This window comes from Cherax quadricarinatus, chromosome 58 (genome assembly GCF_038502225.1).
Source record: "Cherax quadricarinatus isolate ZL_2023a chromosome 58, ASM3850222v1, whole genome shotgun sequence".
NCBI lineage: Eukaryota > Metazoa > Arthropoda > Malacostraca > Decapoda > Parastacidae > Cherax > Cherax quadricarinatus.
Genome location: NC_091349.1, coordinates 7,544,127 through 7,569,327, shown reverse-complemented (window position 1 = coordinate 7,569,327; position 25,201 = coordinate 7,544,127). Strand labels below are relative to the sequence as shown.

Here is a 25,201-nt window from a genome sequence, read left to right as displayed (position 1 = left end):
TTTATGAGACGGAAGGAGAGCCCAGGACACAGTTGAGAGGTTAAAACCAAAGTGGTCTTCACTTCTAGTAGTGGCTTGGTGAAACTTGATGGTACACTGAAGTACAGTGGAACCTCGGTTTTCGTATGCCCTAGTTTCTATGTAAAACTATAGTTATTCTCTCTAAAATGTATTTTTTATTAACATTTCCCATTAAGAAATAATGTAAATCCAATTAATCCGTTCCAGATACCCAAAAATATTAACAAAAACTACATTTTATAGAGAATAACTAAAGCATCCATATAGATACTAGAATTAAATGCAAGTACGTACCATGCCCAGGTGTTACTTGTAAACAACCTTCTTCCATTAAATGTTACCAGAAAAATGGAATTCTGATGGTGTTCATTAATTTGTTAACTCGGTTTAAAGCCTATCCACTACACGAGGGTTATTAGTGTTTACTGACGCAGGACCCATAACTGAGGCTTTTGGTTATCTGGCCAAGGACTTTCACTGGTTTATCAGTTTATCAATATCATGAAAGCTGTATTTAAACGATGGAATTAGCTATATCTAAAATATTTGTAACATTTATGTAAGTTATATTAGCAAATTCTTCACCTTAAAAATATTCCGTTTTCTTCTAATTTGATTTTTAATCCTTATTGACTATGTTTTTAAGTAATAAGAGCTGTGGAATGAATAGTTTATAAGTGGCAGGTGACTATTTCAGTAATATTTACCATTGGGCTAGTAGCGGATGATAAACCATTAGGCGATTGGAAATATCTGAGAAATAATTTATTACATGGTGTGATACCAAGGAATACCCGGTATGACAGTGTGGTCTTTACCACCAGGGTGGTGTTAATAACGAGGTCTAGCGTGATCTTAACCACCAGGGTGGTCTTAATAATGAGATCTAGTGTGACAGTAGCCACTAGTATGGTCGTAATAACTAAATATAGTGTGATCTAAACCACCTGTTTGGTCTTAAGGTCTGTGATCTTGATTACCAGGTCTGGTGAGGTCTTAGCGACTCTTTGATAAATGAAGATATTCCAACTTTCAACACTTACAATAAATTCCTTAGTACCTTCAAAGCGCTCCTAAGTTATTAAATAAAATAAATGCATACAGTATTTACAGAACAAAGATACGCTGGTCTGGTGGCTAAAGCTCCCGCTTCACACACGGAGGGCCCGGGTTCGATTCCCGGCGGGTGGAAATTCCGACACGTTTCCTTACACCTATTGTCCTGTTCACCTAGCAGCAAATAGGTAACTGGGTGTTAGTCGACTGGTGTGGGTCGCATCCTGGGGGACAAGATTAAGGACCCCAATGGAAATAAGTTAGACAGTCCTCGATGACGCACTGACTTTCTTGGGTTATCCTGGGTGGCTAACCCTCCGGGGTTAAAAATCCGAACGAAATCTTATCTTATCTTATCTTAAATGAGAACGTGGTAGCATACTCCTTACAGCTTCAAGAGACTAGACACCAGTAGATGCCACTCATTTTTAGTATTTATTTCTGAAAGTACAATGTATACAGGCCTAGCTGACATCAGTGACAGACTATAATGTAAAGTAAAAGGACACAAGTGACATTGTGGCAACGTTTCGCTCTCCAGGAGCTTTATCAAGCCATTGATAAAGCTCCTGGAGAGCGAAACGTTGCCACAATAAATGTCACATTAGTTGCACTTGTGTCCTTTTACTTTACATATTGTCGGTAATTCTACCAACTTTATTACAGACAGACTATAATAATCTTCTACAAATACAAACCATAGCTGACATCAGTGTTATACTGTATAGAAAGACCCTTGACATCAGTGTTATACTGTATAGAAAGACCCTTGACATCAGTGTTGTACTGTATAGAAAGACCCTTCTTATGACCTAATTTCGGGAAATTAGGTCAGTTATGTCGCCGGGATGCGACCCACACCAGTCGACTAACACCCAGGTACCTGTTTTACTGCTGGGTGAACATGGGCAGCAGGTGTCTTAAGAAAAACACGTCCTAATGTTTGCACCCGTACCGGGGACTGAACCACGGGCCAATGTGTGAGCCGAGATTCGGAACCAGGAGCTGAGTCTTGACCTCTTGCAAATACAGTTGAGCTCGGTGAGTACTAGTCCCTAGAAGCCTACGGAAGTAGGCTCTAAGCTTTGAGAGGAAATAGCATAATTTCGCGGTGTCGAGCGCAAATTTATATATCAAATGCTCCGTTAAAATAATTCAGTGGGCCGTAACAGCGGGCTTTGAAATACCCTCCAGAACACTGATGTATCAGAACGCAATCAAAGCGGCAAATGGAAACGGCAGGGTGGCTGACACTAGCGACAAGCACCAGTATAACACTGCTTTGATCTGCCCTGTCAAATACACCTACCCTAAAACATTTCAACACGTCTCCTTATCAAACATTTTTTTTATATATCGTCCATCAAAATGTTTCAACGCTTCCTTATCTAATATTTCTCTATAATCTTCCCCCCTAACCCCCTCAAAAAAATGATTTTAACAATCCTCTTTGCCATGTACTTTTCAGTCGCCAACCGAAACAAATGCACTTCGACTCAGATATAAAAAAAAATCTCTCGCTAACAAAATCGCTATTTAAACATGTCTCTTATCAAATATTTTTATATCGCCACTCAAAATCATTTTCAACACGCCCAACTGTATAAAAAAAATCTAACCTTCACCAAAATCGTTATTTAAACATTTCTCATAAAATATTTTTCTTTCAAAAAAATTAAATCCACCTTTTACAACATTTTCCTTACAGCTATAATACTTCGGATATGAATTCATTGCAAAATACTCAAGAGCAAAATAATCTCTAAAAATAACTTTGCTAATGTTTTCCCCTACTGTGTAGTATATTCTGAAATTGTTAACAATGTCAGACAGGAGATCTTAACAGTGCAAGACAAGCCACGGGGGGTGAGGGGAAAATCTTCAGTTCAGGTACTTTCACACTTCTCAGAGCCTCATCAGGAGCTATGCAATGTTGCAAGAGTAACAACAGGAGAAATGAGAGGAAGTTTTCTCAGAGTAGGGTAGCGTGGGTGACACCAGCCACAGCTTCTCTCAGAGTATGATACTCTGAGAGAAGTTGTATATACTGAGACATATCGATGTAAGTATCCTGAGATGAACAACTCTCAGTATGGCTGGCTGGAGAAGTATGAGGTATCCAGTAAAAAAAATGAATAACTAATAAAATGAATAACTACCATTATGTTAAAACCATTTGCTAGCCATGTCTATTCCTACTTCGCTTTAATTACATCCTAATGGTTATAATCATAACCTCGGTCAGATGATCAAAATCTCTAGCTGTGGGTCATCGTATGAATAAAACTCGTATCAGGAAACACTTGTCCTGTTTCCTTACAAAAGTTGTACCTACCATATCTATTCCTAAATTTGTTTTTCTTTTCACTACAGCGATTAGCATCCAGGTGGAGAAAGTGGTAGTGCCACCAGTGGTACTTGCTGGACGACCCGTCACTCTCGAGTGCCACTATAAGGAAGAGGGAGACAAGTTATACTCCCTTAAGTGGTGGCGGGGAGATGAAGAGTTCTACCAGTACATTCCCCCCAAAAGGAAGGAATTCCCGGCTACTGGTGTCACAGTGAACCTGACCGTCACTTCTTCCCTGAATTGGGTGAGAGAGGGAGATGGACTAAATTGAAGAAGGGAAGCGAAAGAGAATGTGTGTGTGTGTGTGTGTGTGTGTGTGTGTGTGTGTGTGTGTGTGAGAGAGAGAGAGAGATAACTGATAAACATTATTTATACATAGTATTATTTACAATTTGTTCCGGAACACTTTACAGAAAGCTCCTGGTTATAGTCTGCTTAGTCACCAGAAAATTTTACCTCTCATTCTCACTGTCCAAAGAAATAAATAACTAGTGTTAATTACATTTTACATTTGCTAATTTTTAATTTTGCACCAAAACTAACCTTGAAACCAGCTCCAGATATTTTTTAAATGAAGTTAAATAGAAGCTACTTGGCAGGTGATTCTCTTAACCTATCATACGAAGTATTGTATTACTATATACGTTGATAGTTTATTTTCATGCCCCCTTTCTCTTTTTTAAGGATTAAAGTATTAACTGGTGGTAAACAGAGTTCATGGAGCCTGTCTTCAATTTCCACAGGGTAAGGATGGTCAGGAAGTGGTGGTGCTGGACCATGTGGGGCTCGATACTGCTGGCGTCTACAAGTGTGAGCTGGTAGCTGAGCGCAGCTTCGAGACAGTCTCTCAGCAAGCTAATATGACAGTCATATGTAAGTGTTATGTGGTAAGAGGGTCAAGAAAAACGGGAGCGCCGAGCAGAAGCTAGTTACCCCAGAAATTATTTATTTTATTTATTATTATTATTATTCACAGAACATGTATCCTGCTTTCAGTTAACAATATCTTTATCTACTACAAGTACATGTACAAGGTATACAGGTCTAGCCGACATCAATGACATACAACTATACATAAAACCCCTTCTCGAGCTAAACATTTCGGGCAAATTAGGTCAGTTTTGTCCCAGGATGCGACCCACACCAGTCGACTAACACCCAGATACCCATTTTACTGATAGGTGAACATAGATGAAGACACCACTACCACGAGCCCTCATAAAGTGGGGATGGTGCCAGAGCCAGAGCTTGCTACCACCTGTAGCTCACAAGACTGCCGCTCCCACGAGCCCCCCTGGGGCGGGGCAGACGGCAGACTAGAGGCCTAGCATCTCCCTACGAGCCCCATGAGGGCGGGGAATGGGGCTAGACCTGGGGACAGTTGGTTCCGAAGCTGTGGAGGTACTTGTACCTCCTCCCATGGGAGACATCGGTCTCAAGACACTCCCAAGACAGGGAGCCGAGGCCGGGTCACCATCTGGAAAAGACCCGGGCCGGGAGCTTACCGGCAAATCGAGAACAACAACAATGAACATAGATAACAGGTGTAAAGAAACACGCCCAATGTTTTTACCCTGGCTGAGAATCGAACCCAAACCCTCACCGTGTGAAGTGAGAGCTCTAGCCACTACAACAGTAGCTACCTGGTTTCAGTGACAATACTACTACATAGAAAGCTCCTTTGTCGTGCACAGCATTTCGGGCAAATTATGTCAGTATTGTCCCCAGGATGCGACCCACACCAGTCGTCTAACACCCAGATACCTATTTTACTGCTAGTTGAACATGAAGAGGGAACACCTGTACCGGAGATCGAACCACGGACCTCATTGTGTGAGCTGAGTGCACTAGCAATCAAAGATAACTTATCCTGACAGCTGAAGTGGGGCTGAGCTGAGGTAGAGCTAGGAAGAGGCTAAGAAGGTTCGGACGGGCGTGCCAAAGGAAGAACTGGAACAGTGGTCAGTTGGGTATTAAACTTCCTAAAAAATGGAATAAGGGTAAAGTCAGAGGTTGCCACAATGACGAGCTCTATTCCCTAATGCACAGTACTCGCCCATATCTTTTTCTTAATCCCCATATCTGTCAGAGACAGGGACATCAACAACAACACTGCATCATCCTTTGCAGACGATACTAGAATTTGCACTAGTGTCATCCATGGGGGACACTGCAAATCTCCAAGCGGATATAAACCAAGCCTTCCAGTGGGCCACAGGAAGTGTGATATCTTATGAGGACAAATTTCAGTTACTCCTTCATGGAAAATCGAGGAAATATAAACTAGAACAGAGTACAAAATTAACTACCCACACAATAGATCGAAAAACTTAGGAGTGATGTCAGAAGATCTCACTTTTAAGGATCACAACAGTATCATTATTATAATCTTGAAGAGATGCCAATCCAATGATGGTCATCTTTGTCACTTGTTCTTTCTAGGTTGGAAAATTGCTGTACATTAGCAGCCTTTTTAAGGCGGGAGAAACTGTAAATTAGACAAATGTACAAAGGATTGATCCCAAATCTGCACACACAACTCACCCCCTACGAAAGCATTTGACTCGGCAGTCTTTGTAAAATACACCCAATGAAAGCAGGGATGCGATGTGTACACTGAGATAACACAAATCTAAGTGGCCCAAGACTTTTCAACTGCCTCCTATCATACATAAGGGAGATTACCAGCAGATCCCTAGCTGTCTTCAAGGGGAAAAATAACAAGTTACTGCCTACCCAACCGGTTTGTGGTTCGTGTCGTGGACTGCTTATGGCCAGCTGTAACAGTGTAGTTGATCATGCTGTAATCCACCAGAAGACCTAATCTTGGACCGGGCCACAAGTGTTGACCTCTCCGAAAATATCCTTCAGGTGTGGCTCGATGGGTGTTCGGCTCCTAACCCAAGGGACCTGGGTTTGATTCCCAGACGGGGTCGAGATGTTTAAGCAAGTCACTTTAAACCGATTTTCCCTCCTCACAGGGAGCCAAGGCCGGGTCACCAGTACTTGGAAAACACCCGGGCCGGAAGAATACCGGCGAATAAAGAAAAAAAAAATCAAACAGTCGACAGGTATCTGAGTGTTAGTAGACTGTTTGGGTGCCATCCTGGGTGTGGATAAATATATCATAACCTGTAAATTCCGTATTAAAATAATACAATTCCTTTATATTACTTTTCATTGGGGAACAGTGTCCAGTAGCTCGGTTGGTAGAGCACTCAGCTCGCACACTGAGTGTCCGTAGTTCAATCTCCGGTATGGGTGGAAACATTGGGTATGTTTCCTGTTGTCCCTGTTTACTTAGCAGCAAGTAGGTACCTAGGTGTGGGTTGCATCCTGGGGGGGTGATAGTATACCTTCAATAGGGCTGGGGCTTTGAAATGAGCTAAGGTAGGGGCTGGGTTTGATTGGTGTCATTGGGTACGGGAGTTATTTCTTGGGTGGCTTTAGGTAGAGATCGTTTTGATAAGGACCTGCCTCGTATGGGCCAGTAGGCCTTCTGCAGTGTTCCTACTTATGTCTTATGTTAACAATTCTTAGCCTATAAAATCTGTGCAAAAGAAAAATCTAAAACCACAGAAGTGATAGAGGGAAGGAAGAAAAACAAAACGTAGCAGTCTGCTAGGCTTCCGTGGGTCCCACTGCTAAGATCCTCTGAAGTATGTTCCCGTGTTGGCCGTTGACCCAAATTTTACTAAGTGACACATGATTTACATCGCGGGTCCTGGAGACCAGCCCATTTACCCACATCTATTTTGATTTTCACAGAAAAACGTGCTTATGTATACAAATCTTCTCTGCTGCTTCTTATGCAAACCTTTTGTTGATATTTAAAACAAAAAAAAAAGTAATATTTAAATATTTAGATCTGTACAGAATACCGTTTACAGTAAAACTATGTAAAAGTATATTTATTTTTTATACAATAAAGTATTTCTTATTTTGAAAAAAGTTACATTTAGAAAAGCCTTTTTTTGTTTAAATTTCATTTATGGTTGGTCTGTTAGTGTGACATTTAAGTTCAAGCTAATCTTTATTTGTTTTAGTTTTCTTGAAAAATCACTGAAATTATAATACACCGCTTTAATTTCATTAGGGAGATTTTCTCGATATTTATACCAGTGTGAAGAAATCAAAACATACCGAGTAAGATTTTATTGAGAACGTTTCCTCCTTGTGTATAACTTTATTCTGTCATAATAAACTTGAAAAATTTTAACCTGACGTAATCGACGCAACTAGACGTCTTTCAGTCGCTGCGCTATCCGAGAAAGGTATTCCCTTCCCACACACCCAGCAATCCCTTCTACCTGAGTGATCTGAGAAAGTAATTCCCGTCCCACACACCCAGCCCCCTCTCCTACCTCAGTGATCTGACAAAGTAATTCCCGTCCCACACACCCAGCCCCCTCTCCTACCTCAGTGATCTGACAAAGTAATTCCCGTCCCACACACCCAGCCCCCTCTCCTACCTCAGTGATCTGAGAAAGTAATTCCCGTCCCACACACCAAGCCCCCTCTCCTACCTCAGTGATCTGAGAAAGTAATTCCCGTCCCACACACCCAGCCCCCTCTCCTACCTCAGTGATCTGAGAAAGTAATTCCCGTCCCACACACCCAGCCCCCCTCTCCTACCTCAGTGATCTGAGAAAGTAATTCCCGTCCCACACCCAGCCCCCTCTCCTGCCTCAGTGATCTCAGAAAGTAATTCCCGTCCCACACACCCAGCCCCCTCTCCTCTCCTACCTCAGTGATCTGAGAAAGTAATTCCCGTCCCACACCCAGCCCCCTCTCCTACCTCAGTGATCTGAGAAAGCAATTCCCGTCCCACACACCCCGCCCCCTCGCCGCTCCTACCTCAGTGATCTGAGAAAGTAATTCCCGTCCCACACCCAGCCCCCTCTCCTACCTCAGTGATCTGAGAAAGTAATTCCCGTCCCACACACCCAGCCCCCTCTCCTCTCCTACCTCAGTGATCTGAGAAAGTAATTCCCGTCCCACACCCAGCCCCCTCTCCTACCTCAGTGATCTGAGAAAGTAATTCCCGTCCCACACACCCAGCCCCCCTCCTACCTCAGTGATCTGAGAAAGTAATTCCCGTCCCACACACCCAGCCCCCTCCTACCTCAGTGATCTGAGAAAGTAATTCCCGTCCCACACACCCAGCCCCCTCTCCTACCTCAGTGATCTGAGAAAGTAATTCCCGTCCCACACACCCAGCCCCCCTCTCCTACCTCAGTGATCTGAGAAAGTAATTCCCGTCCCACACCCAGCCCCCTCTCCTGCCTCAGTGATCTCAGAAAGTAATTCCCGTCCCACACCCAGCCCCCTCTCCTACCTCAGTGATCTGAGAAAGTAATTCCCGTCCAACACACCCAGTCCCCTCTCCTACCTCAGTGATCTGAGAAAGCAATTCCCGTCCCACACACCCAGCCCCCTCTCCTCTCCTACCTCAGTGATCTGAGAAAGTAATTCCCGTCCCACACACCCAGCCCCCTCTCCTGCCTCAGTGATCTGAGAAAGTAATTCCCGTCCCACACCCAGCCCCCCTCCTACCTCAGTGATCTGAGAAAGTAATTCCCGTCCCACACACCCAGCCCCCCTCCTACCTCAGTGATCTGTGAAAGTAACTCCCGTCCCACACACCCAGCCCCCTCCTACCTCAGTGATCTGAGAAAGTAATTCCCGTCCCACACACCCAGCCCCCTCTCCTACCTCAGTGATCTGAGAAAGTAATTCCCGTCCCACACCCAGCCCCCTCTCCTGCCTCAGTGATCTGAGAAAGTAATTCCCGTCCCACACACCCAGCCCCCTCTCCTACCTCAGTGATCTGAGAAAGTAATTCCCGTCCCACACACCCAGCCCCCTCTCCTACCTCAGTGATCTGAGAAAGTAATTCCCGTCCCACACACCCAGCCCCCTCTCCTACCTCAGTGATCTGAGAAAGTAATTCCCGTCCCACACACCCAGCCCCCTCTCCTACCTCAGTGATCTGAGAAAGCAATTCCCGTCCCACACACCCAGCCCCCTCTCCTCTCCTACCTCAGTGATCTGAGAAAGTAATTCCCGTCCAACACCCAGCCCCCTCTCCTACCTCAGTGATCTGAGAAAGTAATTCCCGTCCCACACACCCAGCCCCCTCTCCTCTCCTACCTCAGTGATCTGAGAAATTAATTCCTGTCACACACCCAGCCCCCTCTCCTGCCTCCGTGATCTGAGAAAGTAATTGCCGTCCCACACACCCCCCCCCCCCTCCTACCTCAGTGATCTGAGAAAGTAATTCCCGTCCCACACACCCAGCCCCCCTCCTACCTCAGTGATCTGAGAAAGTAATTCCCGTCCCACTCACCCAGCCCCCTCTCCTGTCTCAGTGATCTGAGAAAGTAATTCCCGTTCCACACACCCAGCCCCCTCTCCTATCTCAGTGATCTGAGAAAGTAATTCCCGTCCCACACACCCAGCCCCCTCTCCTATCTCAGTGATCTGAGAAAGTAATTCCCGTCCCACACACCCAGCCCCCTCTCCTACCTCAGTGATCTGACAAAGTAATTCCCGTCCCACTCACACAGCCCCCGCTCCTACCTCAGTGATCTGAAAAAGTAATTCCCATCCCACACACCCAGCCCCCTCTCCTACCTCAGTGATCTGAGAAAGTAATTCCCATCCCACACACCCAGCCCCCTCCTACCTCAGTGATCTGAGAAAGTAATTCCCGTCCCACACACCCAGCCCCCTCTCCTACCTCAGTGATCTGAGAAAGTAATTCCCGTCCCACACACCCAGCCCCCTCTCCTACCTCAGTGCCCGCAAGATAGTTTAGAGGCAAAAAAAAATCTAATGCAGCTAAATATGAGCGTTGAAGATTTGAAGCCAGTCAAAAAAACATTCACAAGTTATGGCACTGAAAATGTCTTATACAGCTTACCTAATCTAACCTTGATGTGTGCACTGAGAGGAACGGTGCATGTACACATGGAAAGCGATTATTTTAATCCATATTCGCCCACATGAGGGATTAAATTGTTCTTGACTTGTGGTCCCCTCAAGGAAGGTTCCTTGATGTTGGTGAGGGGCTCTTGATTTAGGGAATTGGATCTGTGCTCCAGTTCCCCGAGTTAAGTCTGAATGCCTTCCACATCCCCCCCCCCCCAGACGCTGTATAATCCTCCGGGTTTAGCGCTTCCCCCTTGATTATAATAATAATTGACTGGTGGTACACGGGTGACATGCAGCCTTAATGACCCTCTTGTAGACAGGCTTTGAACCCTATTAACCAACCACAACCATCTTGTGGAATCACCAACAGCCTGACTGGTCAAATTGTCATGCAGTTAGTGAAGGAAATGCTGCTATCCACGATAATGGCTACGCCATTAAGAGGTTTAGCAGGGAATTGGTGAGCAGTGTAGTCAAAATAAGTGATTATGCGTCCTGCACACACATGCTGGTTAGTATTAGTACATCTGGGCATCCAGCATCAATGAGGTTAGCCAAGATGTGTTGGGTAGCTTGCAACTGCGCATTTTGAAGTGTGTGACCTTAAAGGGCCATGTGTTGGTGGTGGTCGTGCTAATTCCTTTTTAGATTTTGGACTGTGCCGTCTGGTTAAGTTAGGTAAGGTTGGTCGGGAAACAAGCGTTTCCTGACGCTGGTCTTAGTCATATGATGACCCGGAGCTGGAAGTTTTGGTCATGTGACAGAGGCCTTCCGCTAGCTTACCAGTCCACTCTTAAAAATTATAGTTTTAGTTATAACCATTTTTAGTCTATAACCGTCATAATGTTGAGTAGTGTGTTTGATTGTTCGTATTTCCTTGTACATTTTGTCTCATAATTTCCCAGAAAATCAGTTGATAAATACTTTGCAAATTTTCGGATACTAATTAATAATTTTGTTCTAACAGTAAGTAGCAATCCAAACAAACAATAAAATTGCCGAACCTGTCTATTAATTCACTTGGCTTTAAATACGTATTTTCTCCATAGGAGGGGGACCATCAGCAGGTTTTGTCTCGCATAATGTTCGAAGTGGCAGTGTGTTATTAATGTGATGATTGGTTCTTCAGACGCTCCCGAGGGTCCCCCAGTTATCACACCAGCAGCAGGCACTGAGAGTGATAACATCACTGCTGGGCAGAGAGTCGTACTCAACTGTTCTTCACCACCTGCCAGCCCACCGCCTGTACTCACTTGGTACATTAATGAAAGACATGTAAGTCCTTAGTCCGTTGCTTGAGTATTTATTTACTTGTATTAATTTTTGAAGAGTTAATATCTATCCATATATTAATATATATATATATATATATATATATATATATATATATATATATATATATATATATATATATATATATTATATATATTATATATAATAAATATATATATATAATAAATATATATATATATATATATTTATATATAATATATATATTTATATTATATTATGCGCAATGAGGTCACAGTAAACGAGTGATATCACAATGTACAAAACTACTGTGAAAAATAGTGAAATTCCAAGTGCTTTCGTGATGTCTTACAATATCAAGGACCTTCATAATGTAATATAATTCTCACCGGCCGTCTCCCATCACGGTGGGGAAACTCGAAAAAGAAGAAACAACTCTCGTAATCACTCCATCACCGTTTTGCTCTAGAGGTTCGCCAACATTACGACTCTGATGCTCCTTCAACATCCCCAACGTTCCTTCGGAGCGAAGCCACTGTACTTTCCACCTCCAGGACTTATAGTCCGGTTAACCGATTTCCCTGAATCGCTTCATGTTACCTTGCTCGCACTCCAACAGCACGAGGTCATAAAAGCCACTTGCCTCCACTCCTATCTGACACGCTTACAAATACTAATTAGATGGCCTGATCAATCAACTTGTCCGTTCTCTGAACCATTTATCTAAAAATATCTTAGAACGCTACGAGATAGTGATCCTCAGACTTTTAAACCAGCGAGAGCTTTATTAAGTTATCGAACTTGATAGATAATATCTACTCTCCTCATAGGAATAGATTAACTTCTGAAACTGGGTATATGCTGATATTCCTCAAGTTCGGTTTGAGATTTTTTTTCAGGTATCCCCGAAGGAATACATTTAAGACGTTGCCTGATTTTTTTCCTTCCTCCTGACATGATAAAACTCTCGCTGAGCGAAACTTTTTTTTTTAGTCTGTCTACGGATGCAAGGATATATGTATATGTTGTAAGGTGTATGTCTATACATATAGTGAGTTTAACACCTGTTTTAGGGATTAAAGTAGTCTTATATATTTCTTGACTGGTGGTGAATAAGTTACGTGTAGCCTTATTTATCCTTGTGTAGTTGAGAGGCTTTAAAACCAACTGACCATCCTAACCATATTTGGGTATATTTATTCCGGAAAAGTTTCGCTAACTAGTGGCCTTTTTAAACCATTTATTCACATCCTGTCAAACGCAGCAACATCTTGACTTGGAATCTTGATGCAGGGATTTCTTCACAACTTGTCTAACCTATAGACACGACCTACTTCCACTAGTGGTGGTGTCCACTGATGACTCCGCCTACCACTGCTACACCTCATCTGTCATCACTATATAAGCCCTATCTCTGAAAATGTGCTACACTTTTATCAAGATTGATGGACTGAACACATCGACTCAAGCCTGATGGACTGATTACCTCAAACTCCTAATCTTCCACCTTTCTGTGCATTGGACTGAAGAAGCCACTGGTTGGCGAAACGTTTCCGGAATAAATATACCCAAATTTTGCACAAGTATCTCATTTATCAATTTGTCGGATTTCTAAACCATTTATTCCTAACCATCTGATGTTGAACGGGTTAACTGGTAATCATCTGTCGAACACCCGTGTCAGTGAGACATTTGTTCTCTTTGCTGACGAAGAAAACACTACCACCAATGAAATAAGAGATCTTTCTCCTTGCAGGTTGACCCGTCGTGGGTAACACCCTCTCCACCAGTGTTTCAGCGAAATCTGGCGAGGTCGCACTCTCGGCTAGACTTCTTCGTCAGCCGTCAACTCCTAGCGTCCAGCAGGAATCTCTCTGTGACGTGTATGGCTACTCAAGGAGTAGGCATCATTGGTAGCGCAGGTAGCGGCGGTGACGGCTGGCAGCAGCAGGCGCTACACAGCTACAAGGAGAGTGCTCACCTCACACTAAGATCCACGCGGCCCCTGTCATTCTGGGATCGCATTTTCAGTAGTGGTAAGTGTTGGCAGGGGCAGTGTATATGCACCGAGAGATGTTTCTTCCAGTGTACTGTATCTACAAGTCATTCACCCAATTAACAGCAGGCAGGACAAAGAAAGTTGAAAAATGTTTTGTTAGATTAAACTCTGTAGCCTGAATGGAATGACCCTCTGAGTAGTCGACAGGCTTTAAGCCCCATTAACCAAACGACCAGAATAGGATAATAGTTCTGAAAACAAAACGAAACAGAACAAAGAAAATGTGAACGGGTTGTGGACGCAACACATTGAGGCTGAGAAGTTACTCATCTAAAAGGTAGGAATAACAGAACATACAAAAGAGACGTACAGAAAGCATGAAATAGTTAATTATTCAAATCAGTATCAGAGAAAATAAGCCATCTTCATCAGCGATTGCTAACACACTCAGATCACACACTGAGGTCTGGGAGTCGATCCCCGGTACGGGTGGAAACTTTAGGATGCATTTCCTTAAGACACCTGCTGTCCATGTTCACCTTTCAATAAAATAGGCACCTGGGTGTTAGTCTAACTAGTGTAGGTCGCATCCTAGGGACCTAATTTTCCCGAAATGCTCTGCATAACAAGGGGCTTTCCATGTAGTAGTATGCCATTGATGTCAGCAAAGTTTGTATACCTTGTACTTGTAGAAATAAATATTATAGCGGTATTGAGAGCAGGTTGAGCAAGTCTATGAAGACTACTTCCACCCTTTTAAGTCTCCAGAAGCCTTCAACACAACGGTGAGGAAATGAAGGATGTCAACCCAAGAAGCAAAGGCTTCAGTTATACCCAACAAAGATACTTAAGAATTTTGTCAAAAAATTTCACTGTTACTATAAAAATTCAAGGCAATATATTCGTATATACCAGTAATATGGGCCAGTGGTATATACGAGAAATAATGCGTAATAAACATCAGAAACAACTGTGCAAATTTATTTATATAAATTAGGATTTTTTTTAACCAAGTATGCATGGAGAAGCGCTAAACTCGTAGCGCCTGGTTAATGGAAAGAAATCAAGTTCGATTCAATGTAAGGAAGAGTAGCTCCAAATACTTAACGTACAACGTAATGTACCTGCAGGTTACCTGCAGGTTATTCCGGGGATCAACGCCCCCGCGGCCCGGTCCATGACCAGGCCTCCCGGTGGATCAGGGCCTAATCAACTAGGCTGTTACTGCTGGCCGCACGCAGTCCAACGTACGAGCCACAGCCCGGCTGATCCGGCACTGACTTTAGGTATCTGTCCAGCTCTCTTGAAGGCAGCCAGGGGTTTATTGGCAATTCCCCTAATGCTTGATGGGAGGCTGTTGAACAGTTTTGGGCCCCGGACACTTATGGTGTTTTCCCTTAGTGTACCAATGGCGCCCCTACTTTTAATTGGGAGCATTTTGCAACGCCTGCCCAGTCTTTTACTTTCGTAGGGAGTGATTTCTGTGTGCAGATTTGGGACCATTCCTTCCAGGATTTTCCAAGTGTAGATTATGATATATCTCTCCCTCCTGCGTTCCAACGAGTACAAGTCAAGTGCTTCCAAGCGTTCCCAGTAGTTAAGGTGTTTGACAGAACTTATACGTGCAGTAAAGGATCTCTGTACACTCTCTAGATCTGCGATTTCACCTGCTTTGAACGGAGATGTTAATGTACAGCAGTATTCCAGCCTAGAGAGAAAAAGTGATTTGAAAAGGATCATCATTGGCTTGGCATCTCTCGTTTTGAACGTTCTCATTATCCATCCTATCATTTTCTTTGCACGTGCGATCGTGGCACTGTTGTGATCCTTGAAAGTGAGATCCTCAGACATTACTACTCCCAGGTTCTTTACATTATTTTTCCGCTTTATTGTATGGCCAGAGTCTGTAGTATACTCTGTACGTTCATATAATATGAAATAAATGTTATTTAAGATAATTAATATTTATCAACAGCAGAAATGTTCTGAGCGTATTTGTAATTAATTGAAAAAATAAGAGTTAGAAAAGGTTATATAGTTATTGCCACAATAGATGTCTATATTGTCTTGCAGTGCACGCAGACGCACTCCAACCATACTGTGTGTGCGTGTGTGTGTGTGTGTGTGTGTGTGTGTGTGTGTGTGTGTGTGTGTGTGTGTGTGTGTGTGTGTGTGTTTGGGCTCCGCGGGGTTTAGTAATCCGATCAGTGGTCACGCAAACCTCTGATCCTGCTGGCTAGACCAACCCAGCCTTCCACCACCACACGTCTGTTCTTTGTCTTAAGTTTTATATATATATATATATATATATATATATATATATATATATATATATATATATATATATATATATATATATATATATAAATTCATGTTAAACTGGACGAGATTCGAGCCAGAAGCTTAGTGTGATTTTCTTATTTACTATTGTTCGCTTGAACATTAGCTGAATTGATACTTTCTCTGTCCATATTACTACCTCATATTTTTTTTAAATACTACAATTGATATTACTTACTAAAATTAATAAATATCATTTTTACTAAAATTTCAATTTACTCTTAACATTTTTGACATTTAATAACCATTACTTGACTAATTACCTTTACCTGTTTTAATACCACATTTACTATCCTAGATTACTCTTAATTACCTTGTACTGCCATATAACCTCAAGTATAACTACCAGTGCAATATTGAATGAAATAAACATTACTATTTCACTTTTTTGTAATCATTATTACTTACTAAAATTTTATTAAACACCATATTTACTACCAGTCAATTTTACTTTTGTACATTAAACATTATTTTATACTTCCCATAACATTTTGTTGCCAAATTTTCAAGTTTTTATATTCAACCCCAACCTTGTATTATCATTTGTACCTGTGTACCTGGGTACCTGTCTACCATCTTACTATCATATTATAACCAAGACATTACCATTGTGATTTTTTACTATTATTCTTTTGTACTTTAATTGTGAATTTTATTTTGTCAATTTAAATCTATAGTTATAACCTTGATCTTGTCAACAACCCATACCAGACTCTAGTGCAATTGCAAGTACCATTTCAAATTGTATTTTTATATTATAAGTTTATATTATAATTCCTACCATCTGTCCATTTAACTTTGCTTACCATTACTTAATTTTAGTCCCTTTTATATTTTCTCCTTTATTTTAGCTTTATATAACTATCCTAGTTTATATATCCACAACTGTTAAAATAATCAAGGTGCTATTCTCAGGTGCTAAAGTAGAATAAGCTCACAATCTTGCCATTATATTCCAAAGCTCATTTATTCACAACCTATATTAGTCCCTTTTTATTATAATTTTAAACTATAATTATAACTTTAAAAAATTACCTTTATAGTACTACCTACTATCATATTCCCAAGCACTATTATATGATCATCACTTTATTTGTATTAGTCCCTTAGCTCATTATTTTACATTTGTTAAATAATTCAGGTGCTATTTTTTAGCTTAAGACTATTTACTTTGTTTTATACTTAATTCTAACTATAGATTCACTACAAATCTTATGATTACAAGCATTGATCCTGATACCAACCTCTTATTTAATGACTTAAATGAATCAAACAGTTACTGTAATTACTACACTGCAGAACAATCAAAGGCACTTCTCAGTGCCAACAACAACATAACTATCTTTAACTACAATATCAGATCATTAAGCAAGCATTACGATGACCTCATAGCATTACTAAATTCCTTACATGCCAATATGTCCATCATTACACTAACTGAAACCTGGCTAAAGCCTGATAGTGCAGATGTCTATGCCATTCCTGGTTACACAGCCATACACAACTGTAGGCCAGACCAACAAGGGGGTGGCACAGCCATATACTACTCAGACCAACTAGAATGTATCACTAATACTTGCACAAGGGATGAACATGGGGAATATATAATAGCTAAATTCAAATCCAAATACCTACAAAAACCTCTCACATTGATAAACATCTACAGAGTTCCACAGTCAAACATTAGCCAATTTAGTCAAAATCTAGGAAGTATGATAACTGATGCACGCATGAACAAAGATCACTTACTACTCTCAGGTGACTTCAATATAAATCTCCTGCAAGACCAGGACCCACACGTTACTGAATTCACAAACACAATGAGTAACTGTATGTTACTACCAACAGTAACAAAACCTACAAGAGTTACAGAGACTAGTGTTTCCCTACTTGACCACATCTGGACCAACACCATATCCCCTTTAAAATCAGGCATAATTACAGATAATACCACAGACCACTACCCTACTTTCCTCATAACAACTCTTGGTAAACTACCCCAAGACACTACTAAAGTCACCTTCAGACTTCACAATGAGGCAGCCATTAATAACTTCGCAACAGCATTAGCAAACATTGATTGGCACACTGAGCTAGAAATCTATACAGATATTGACGAATGTATTAATAATTTTCTAAAAAAGACCCAATACCTCTATAACAAGCACTGCCCTAAAAAAACTAAACAGATGACAGCAAAGAGACTGAACAGTCCCTGGCTAACACCCAGCATTCTCAAATCCATAAATACAAAACACCTATATGAAAAACAGTACAGAATGGGTCACATAACCAGAGACCAAACAAAACGTTACTCGTCAATCCTAACCAGCCTGATAAGAAGGGCAAAAAAAATTGTATTATGAGAACAGATTATCCAACTTACGAGGTGATATAAAAAAGACCTGGAAAACACTATCTGAAATTCTGGGAACAAAAAAGATATCACGAAATAGCGAAATAAAATTAGCAAAATCAGATGAACCCCAACTCCCACCAACAGAAACAGCAAACAGACTCAATGATTTCTTCTCCACTATAGGACAAAACCTTGCCCATAAAATCCCAAGCTCAGATACCCCACCAAATAACTACCTCACCGGCAACTACCCGAACACACTGTTCCTAGCTCCGACTAACCCATACGAAGTCTCCCTTATTATCAATGCACTAAAAAACAAGGCAGGAGATTTAAGTACCTTACCACCCTTTATATATAAAAAAGTGTCACAAGTGCTATCTCCAATCATTGCAACACTCTTTAACAAATCCATTGAATCCTCCACCTTCCCTACAGTACTCAAAATAGCAAGGGTCACCCCGATCCACAAAGGAGGAGACCAAACAGAGTTGAATAACTATAGGCCAATATCCAACTTACACCCTCTCTCAAAAATCTTTGAAAAACTAATTCATAAACGAATCTACTCCTACCTTATCTCCCAGAACATACTCAACCCCTGCCAATTTGGATTCAGGCCTAATAAAAATACTAATGATGCTATTATACACATGCTAGAACATATATACACTGCAATAGAGAAAAAAGAAGTCCCACTGGGGATCTTCATTGACTTACGTAAAGCTTTTGATACAGTTGACCATGACTTGCTCCACGTAAAATTGTCACACTATGGTATAAGAGGGCACTCCCTCAATTACCTCAAGTCATACCTCAGCAACAGAAGCCAATATGTGTACGCAAATGGGGCAAACTCTTCTGCGCAACCAATTACAGTTGGTGTCCCACAGGGAAGTGTCCTTGGCCCTCTTCTCTTTCTCCTATACATAAATGACCTTCCAAATGCTTCGCAATTACTCAAACCCACACTATTTGCAGATGACACTACATACGTCTTCTCTCACCCGAGCCCAGTCACACTAGCCAATACTGTAAATACCGAATTACAGAAAATATCTACCTGGATGAGGACTAACAAACTTACACTAAACATTGACAAAACCTACTTCATTCAGTTTGGTAACAGAGCTACAGATGTCCCTCTTAACATAATGATAAACGGATCACCTATCACGGTGGCCCGGTGGCCTGGTGGCTAAAGCTCCCGCTTCACACACGGAGGGCCCGGGTTCGATTCCCGGCGGGTGGAAACATTTCGACACGTTTCCTTACACCTGTTGTCCTGTTCACCTAGCAGCAAATAGGTACCTGGGTGTTAGTCGACTGGTGTGGGTCGCATCCTGGGGGACAAGACTAAGGACCCCAATGGAAATAAGTTAGACAGTCCTCGATGACGCACTGACTTTCTTGGGTTATCCTGGGTGGCTAACCCTCCGGGGTTAAAAATCCGAACGAAATCTTATCTTATCTTAATCTTAAAGCTAACAGAGGGAAAATTCTTAGGAATCCACCTTGATAATAGACTCAAATTTCATACACATATACAACAAATTTCTAAGAAAATTTCCAAGACTGTAGGCATACTATCGAAGATACGGTACTATGTTCCACAGTCAGCCCTCCTGGCCCTATATCACTCTCTTATTTACCCCTATCTCACCTATGGAATTTGTGCATGGGGCTCAACAACAGTTAACCATCTCAGACCACTAATTACCCAACAAAAGGCTGCAGTTAGAATGATAACAAATTCTCACTACAGGCAGCACACTCCACCAATATTCAATACACTAAACCTACTCACCATACAAAACATCCATACTTATTACTGCACCTATTACATACATAGAACACTTAACTCTGATATTAACCCTCCCCTCAAACATCTCCTTGCCAACCTCAACAGAACACATGACCATAACACAAGGCACAGATCACTCTTTGATGTTCCTCGTGTTCATCTCACACTATGCAAAAACTCAATGCACATAAAAGGCCCTAAAATCTGGAATTCATTACCTGTAAATATAAAAGAAACACTTCCTGTTTATAAATTCAAGTCTCTACTCAAAGATCACTTACTCACCCAAAACCAAATAAATACTGAATAACTGAACCTTATAAATTGTATATCTTAAATGTTTCTCACAATTATATCACATAAATGTTAAACCTAAAACCCAATCTAACTTTATTATTTTTTTAAATACACTACCTAACAGAATCCTTCATATGACCTGTCTTTGTAATACTCACTTGTGCTTTATAGTAATCTGTTTACATTAATGTTTTATCACTGACTTCATCATTGCTTAATTAATCTTAAGTTAATTTTAAGCCAGCCCGTAATGCTATGCATAGTATAAGTGGCTTTGGCATACTGCTCTTATCTGTATTTTTTTGTACCTCTGTATGTGTGCACAAATTTATAATAAATAAATAAATAAATAAATAAATCCTGCACTCTTGTACTGGGTCATATTAGTCACAATTAGAAAAGGGCTACCTATCTTAATTAGGTAGTCAGCACGGGTCACTGTCTTCAAATTCAGCTGAAAGATTTTTCAGGGCAACCCCCTCTCACCAACAACAAAAGATCATCATTAGTGTTAGAAAACTGAATGTCTATCGTCCTACATTTTTTGGCATACCTTGTGCCCTCATTTTATGGGAATTTGTCATTACTCTGTTGCCTCCTCCAGAGACGAGGGTCAACTGGAGTCTCCACGGGTAATGACAGTATTCCACGCAGAAAGATTAACGAGTAAAGGAGTCCTAGGACTTTGCCGGGTAATATATCCCAGTGTTAGGTATCCATTATAGTATAATGAGCGGCCTTGGAGGAAACTTGGATCCAGGCTTGAGTACAGACATTTGCCTTCTTACTGAAGGTGGATTAGTAGGTTTATTATAAATCTGGGTTAACTACTTGGTTGACCTGTCTATAGCCAGGTAGCTGCTAGAACAGTTCTTGCAAACCTGTAAAGGACCTCCCACCGTTAACGTTTGCCTTTATGGTGTTAAAACGCTTGTTACCACACCTAACCTCAGAGGTATCGTTCCGTGTTAACTAACAAACTGTTGGAAGAAAAGACCTAAATAAAAAGCTCGATCCTCTACGCCGTTAATACCGAGAACAAATTTTTCACTTAAAATATACTGCTGTAACTTCTGTGAAGACTAGTCTGCAGTTTTTAAGACCTTTGGGATTTCACCTAAATCCAGGCTCCTTCATCAGTGGTACTTTCTCGTCTGACGTATGAAAGATTTGTGTTGGTATTAGATGCATAGAGTAGGTAGTTTATAATTACCTAGGTCCTAAACTCTTCTGGCATCGGTAGGGTCACTGAGCATTGATTCCGTTCTTTAAAGATTTCGTGTATTTCTTTGTCATTTGTGTATGAACCTCCTTTCAGTAGGTGGCCAATATTGAAAGTGATTCTTGACTTTGATTTTTCGTATGCTTTTCATTCCTCTTGTTGCTTCTGTTTAATATGAATGTGACTAACTACAGTAGGCTATGTTGAGGCTAACTACAGTAGGCTATGTTTGTAAACAATAATATTGTAAGTTTTAAAGCGTAATGAGTGTACATGGGTCATTGAGGGGCTGCACATTGTACGAGTATACTAACATCAGTGTATATACACACCAGTGTGTATATACTAAGACCCTCGTCAGGAAACATCCTGTTTCCCGATGAACCTAAACTGTGTGTGTGTGTGTGTGTGTGTGTGTGTGTGTGTGTGTGTGTGTGTGTGTGTGTGTGTGTGTGTGTGTGTGTGTGTGTGTGCGTGCGTGCGTGCGCACTTCTCTCAAAAGTACATTGCAGTCTTATTGACCGTCGGTGCACTCGAGAAGTCTTAATGCCTTCAACATAGCAAAATACAGCTAATACACGAATTATATTGCATTTCAGGTTCAAGTGCCCGTGTGTGTCTACAGCACCACCACAATCTCCTGCTGGTGGTGATCGCTGTTCTGGCGCCCTCTACTCTCACCACACACTGCTGAGGCCCTTCAACCTTAACCCTCTGCTAACTGCTCATCCTGATACATTATATATTCCGTCACTGTAGTTAAGATGTAAGATTACCTGGAGATTTGATCCTCGGCTGTCAAAGTCAACTGTCAACTGGAGATATGTAATTTTTTTATCGTGGCAATTTTATTTTTGCACCAAATCTAACTCTTGCAATCTGACGTAAACTTATCAACATATAGGTAGTGTAAAAAAAACATTTATCTAACATTAAAAATTTTCATATCTTTTGTGAACAGTTTTCCTCTGAGGAGTGAAATTTCAGGTGATCCAAATTGTACATTTATAACCCTCCCACGAGCAGCCTACTCGCTGGGCTCCAGTATAGTATCCATATTAATAATTTCTGTGTAGATTCCAGTATGTAATTTCCTGGATAAAATGGCTTATTGACAATAACAAAGCCCAGATTTGACTCCCTTGACAGCAGAAGTTTGGGACTGAGAATGTTCTCGTCTTCACGTGGATTTTTCAATAGGTATAAATGGCATGAAAGAATCTCCTCTTTACCTCGTAATATTAACACTAGAGAAGTATTTGCATTAAACAGATCAGGTTTTAGTTCATACTCTTAAACTAGGTTAAAAAAAATTAACATGTTAAGCCGTAGTATAACACTTTCAGCCACTGAGCAGCGTGTTAGATTTTTGTTTTTAACTTGTGACGCTTTCTCCAGCATGCCTAATTTTGTCTAATATGTCATTCCTGTAATTTTATTAACCGTGGCTCATATCATGATAGTTATTAAATGGTTACGGGTCATTAAAACCTTGAAAAATATATATGAGAGGCACGCACGTGGTATAGGCTTATGTCTAATATTTAGATTGGAGATTGAAGACAGAAATCAAAATGCCCAACTGAATGTAGGCTACAGAGAGCAGCCTAGAGAATTCAGATTTTACCAGTTTAAATAAAAATGACCAATAAAGCTTATCATTACTACCACTTTCCATTATTAGGAACGTGTCCTTACTAAAAACAAACAATTAACAACTAATCCATAAATTCGTAATGAAAACTCGACGACTTTTCTGACGCTTCTACCGCTACTACTACAACTGATAGAATCGTCCAGTTTTCACCTCAAAAATTTAGTTGTGAATTGTTTTATTGGAGGGATTGCGACTTCCGATGTACTGCAAATGGTTTATATACAAATTCCCGTTTTACTTTCCCATTCCCGTTCCCCCTCTTTTCCCCCCTAAGCTGTTACTGCTGTTAATTCGTGCATTTCTGTTGTTGATCAGTGTCTTCCTTGTTGTTTTTTGCTCTTAGATAAACTCTGCTAGTTGGTATCGACTCATTCTGAGCAAATGTTGGTATTCTGCTGTGATTTAAAGCCCTCAGTAAAGCGAGTGATAATACTGTAAACGTCGGGGTTTCACTGTCATGGTTGTTCAGTCTCTGTGGGTTCCCTGCTTTCTTGATCAAAAGTGTCTAGCCTTCGTATTTTCGAATTTACTGGTGTTAGTGAATGTTACAATTCTTTATATTTGGTTAATTTGCGTTAATTTCGCCTAAATGTCAGTTTTTCTACAAACGCTAAGTAATAGATTCGAAAAATCAACGTCGCTATTAGGACATTTCCTGCTAATTCATATAATTTTAGACAACTTTTCTGTTGAAATATCAAATGTCACGTCTCTGCTTATGTGTTGTTATATGACATCTCTTTATATACTAGACTTGGGCAATAAGAACCAATAAGTCTACTGCAGTGCTCCTTCATTCGTGTTATCTGTTCTCGACGATTTTTTGGGGGGTCGATTGGTGTTTTTTGTTTGCTGTGTTGTTGGTAAATTTTCCTGCTGTTACTGTCTTACTTCCCCACACTGTGCTCAGATTCTCTCTTCCATGTCGTCTTGCTGGTAATTAGCCACTTTCCTGATAAGATCCCATTCACGTTCTCCTTATCAGACTTCAAACTATTTCTCCATTAAACCTTAAACTGTCTCCTTTATTCAGCTGATAATATTCTCCAGAAGTGTCCTGACAATGGTCTTCATCTCTGGACAACCAGTTATTTTATTAAATCTCTATTTCCAAACTGCCATACATTGATTCTAAATCTCTATCCATGTAATAAAGCCCATATTAGCCCTTGCATTAAGCATATTTTTTTTCAGTTTCACAGCCTTCGAATGTCCTCACACGACTCAGTCTCAGCAGGTCACAGCCTACTGAACTTACAGACTAATATGTGAGGTCTAGTCAAATTATTTCGAAGCCTATCCTTCTATCTATGCCATAACATCATTTTGGGATGCCACCCCCACCTCAGCCAGCTGACACCCCAGGTACCTACTTAGGTGGGAAAACAGGGGAAGAGAAACGGACCTAGTGTAACCACTCGACCCAGGATCGAGTCCGGGTCTTGTGGTTATGAGCCGAAGGCGCTGTTTGTTCATACTGTCTCTTACCTGTCTTGATCTCTACGGTCCCCTACACTATATCCAGCTGCTGACATAATGTCCACTACCGTGTAGTTCCTCATTCCTTCCTTCCTTTATTCGTGTAACCAATATTATTACTTCTGCTGTTATTACTACCACTATTACTACTACCACTATTACTACTACCACTATTACTACTACCACTATTACTACTACCACTATTACTACTATTACTACTACCACTACTATTACTACTACCACTACTATTACTACTACCACTACTATTACTACAACCACTACTATTACTACTACCACTACTATTACTACTACCACTACTATTACTGCTACCACTATTACTGCTACCACTACTATTACTGCTCTGTTACTGCTGCCACTGTACTGCTGTACACTATTACTGCTGCCATTGTTACTGCGCTGTACTGCTGCC

The 25,201-nt window shown here is 41.1% G+C and overlaps 1 protein-coding gene across 2 annotated transcripts in view; it reads left to right on the top strand.

Annotated features, from left to right (window-relative positions):
• The window catches only part of LOC128698012 (uncharacterized), a 72,087-nt gene extending 46,961 nt beyond the window's left edge, over window positions 1-25,126 (top strand). For both annotated transcript variants that reach the window (XM_053790011.2, XM_070097590.1), the window contains exons 3-7: window positions 3,451-3,671; window positions 4,171-4,300; window positions 11,493-11,638; window positions 13,371-13,650; window positions 22,235-25,126. In XM_053790011.2, coding sequence (XP_053645986.1) covers window positions 3,451-3,671; window positions 4,171-4,300; window positions 11,493-11,638; window positions 13,371-13,650; window positions 22,235-22,329 — 872 coding nt within the window. In that variant the 3' untranslated portion in view covers window positions 22,330-25,126. The remainder of the gene's footprint in view (window positions 1-3,450; window positions 3,672-4,170; window positions 4,301-11,492; window positions 11,639-13,370; window positions 13,651-22,234) is intronic.
• The last annotated feature ends 75 nt before the right edge of the window (window positions 25,127-25,201 follow it).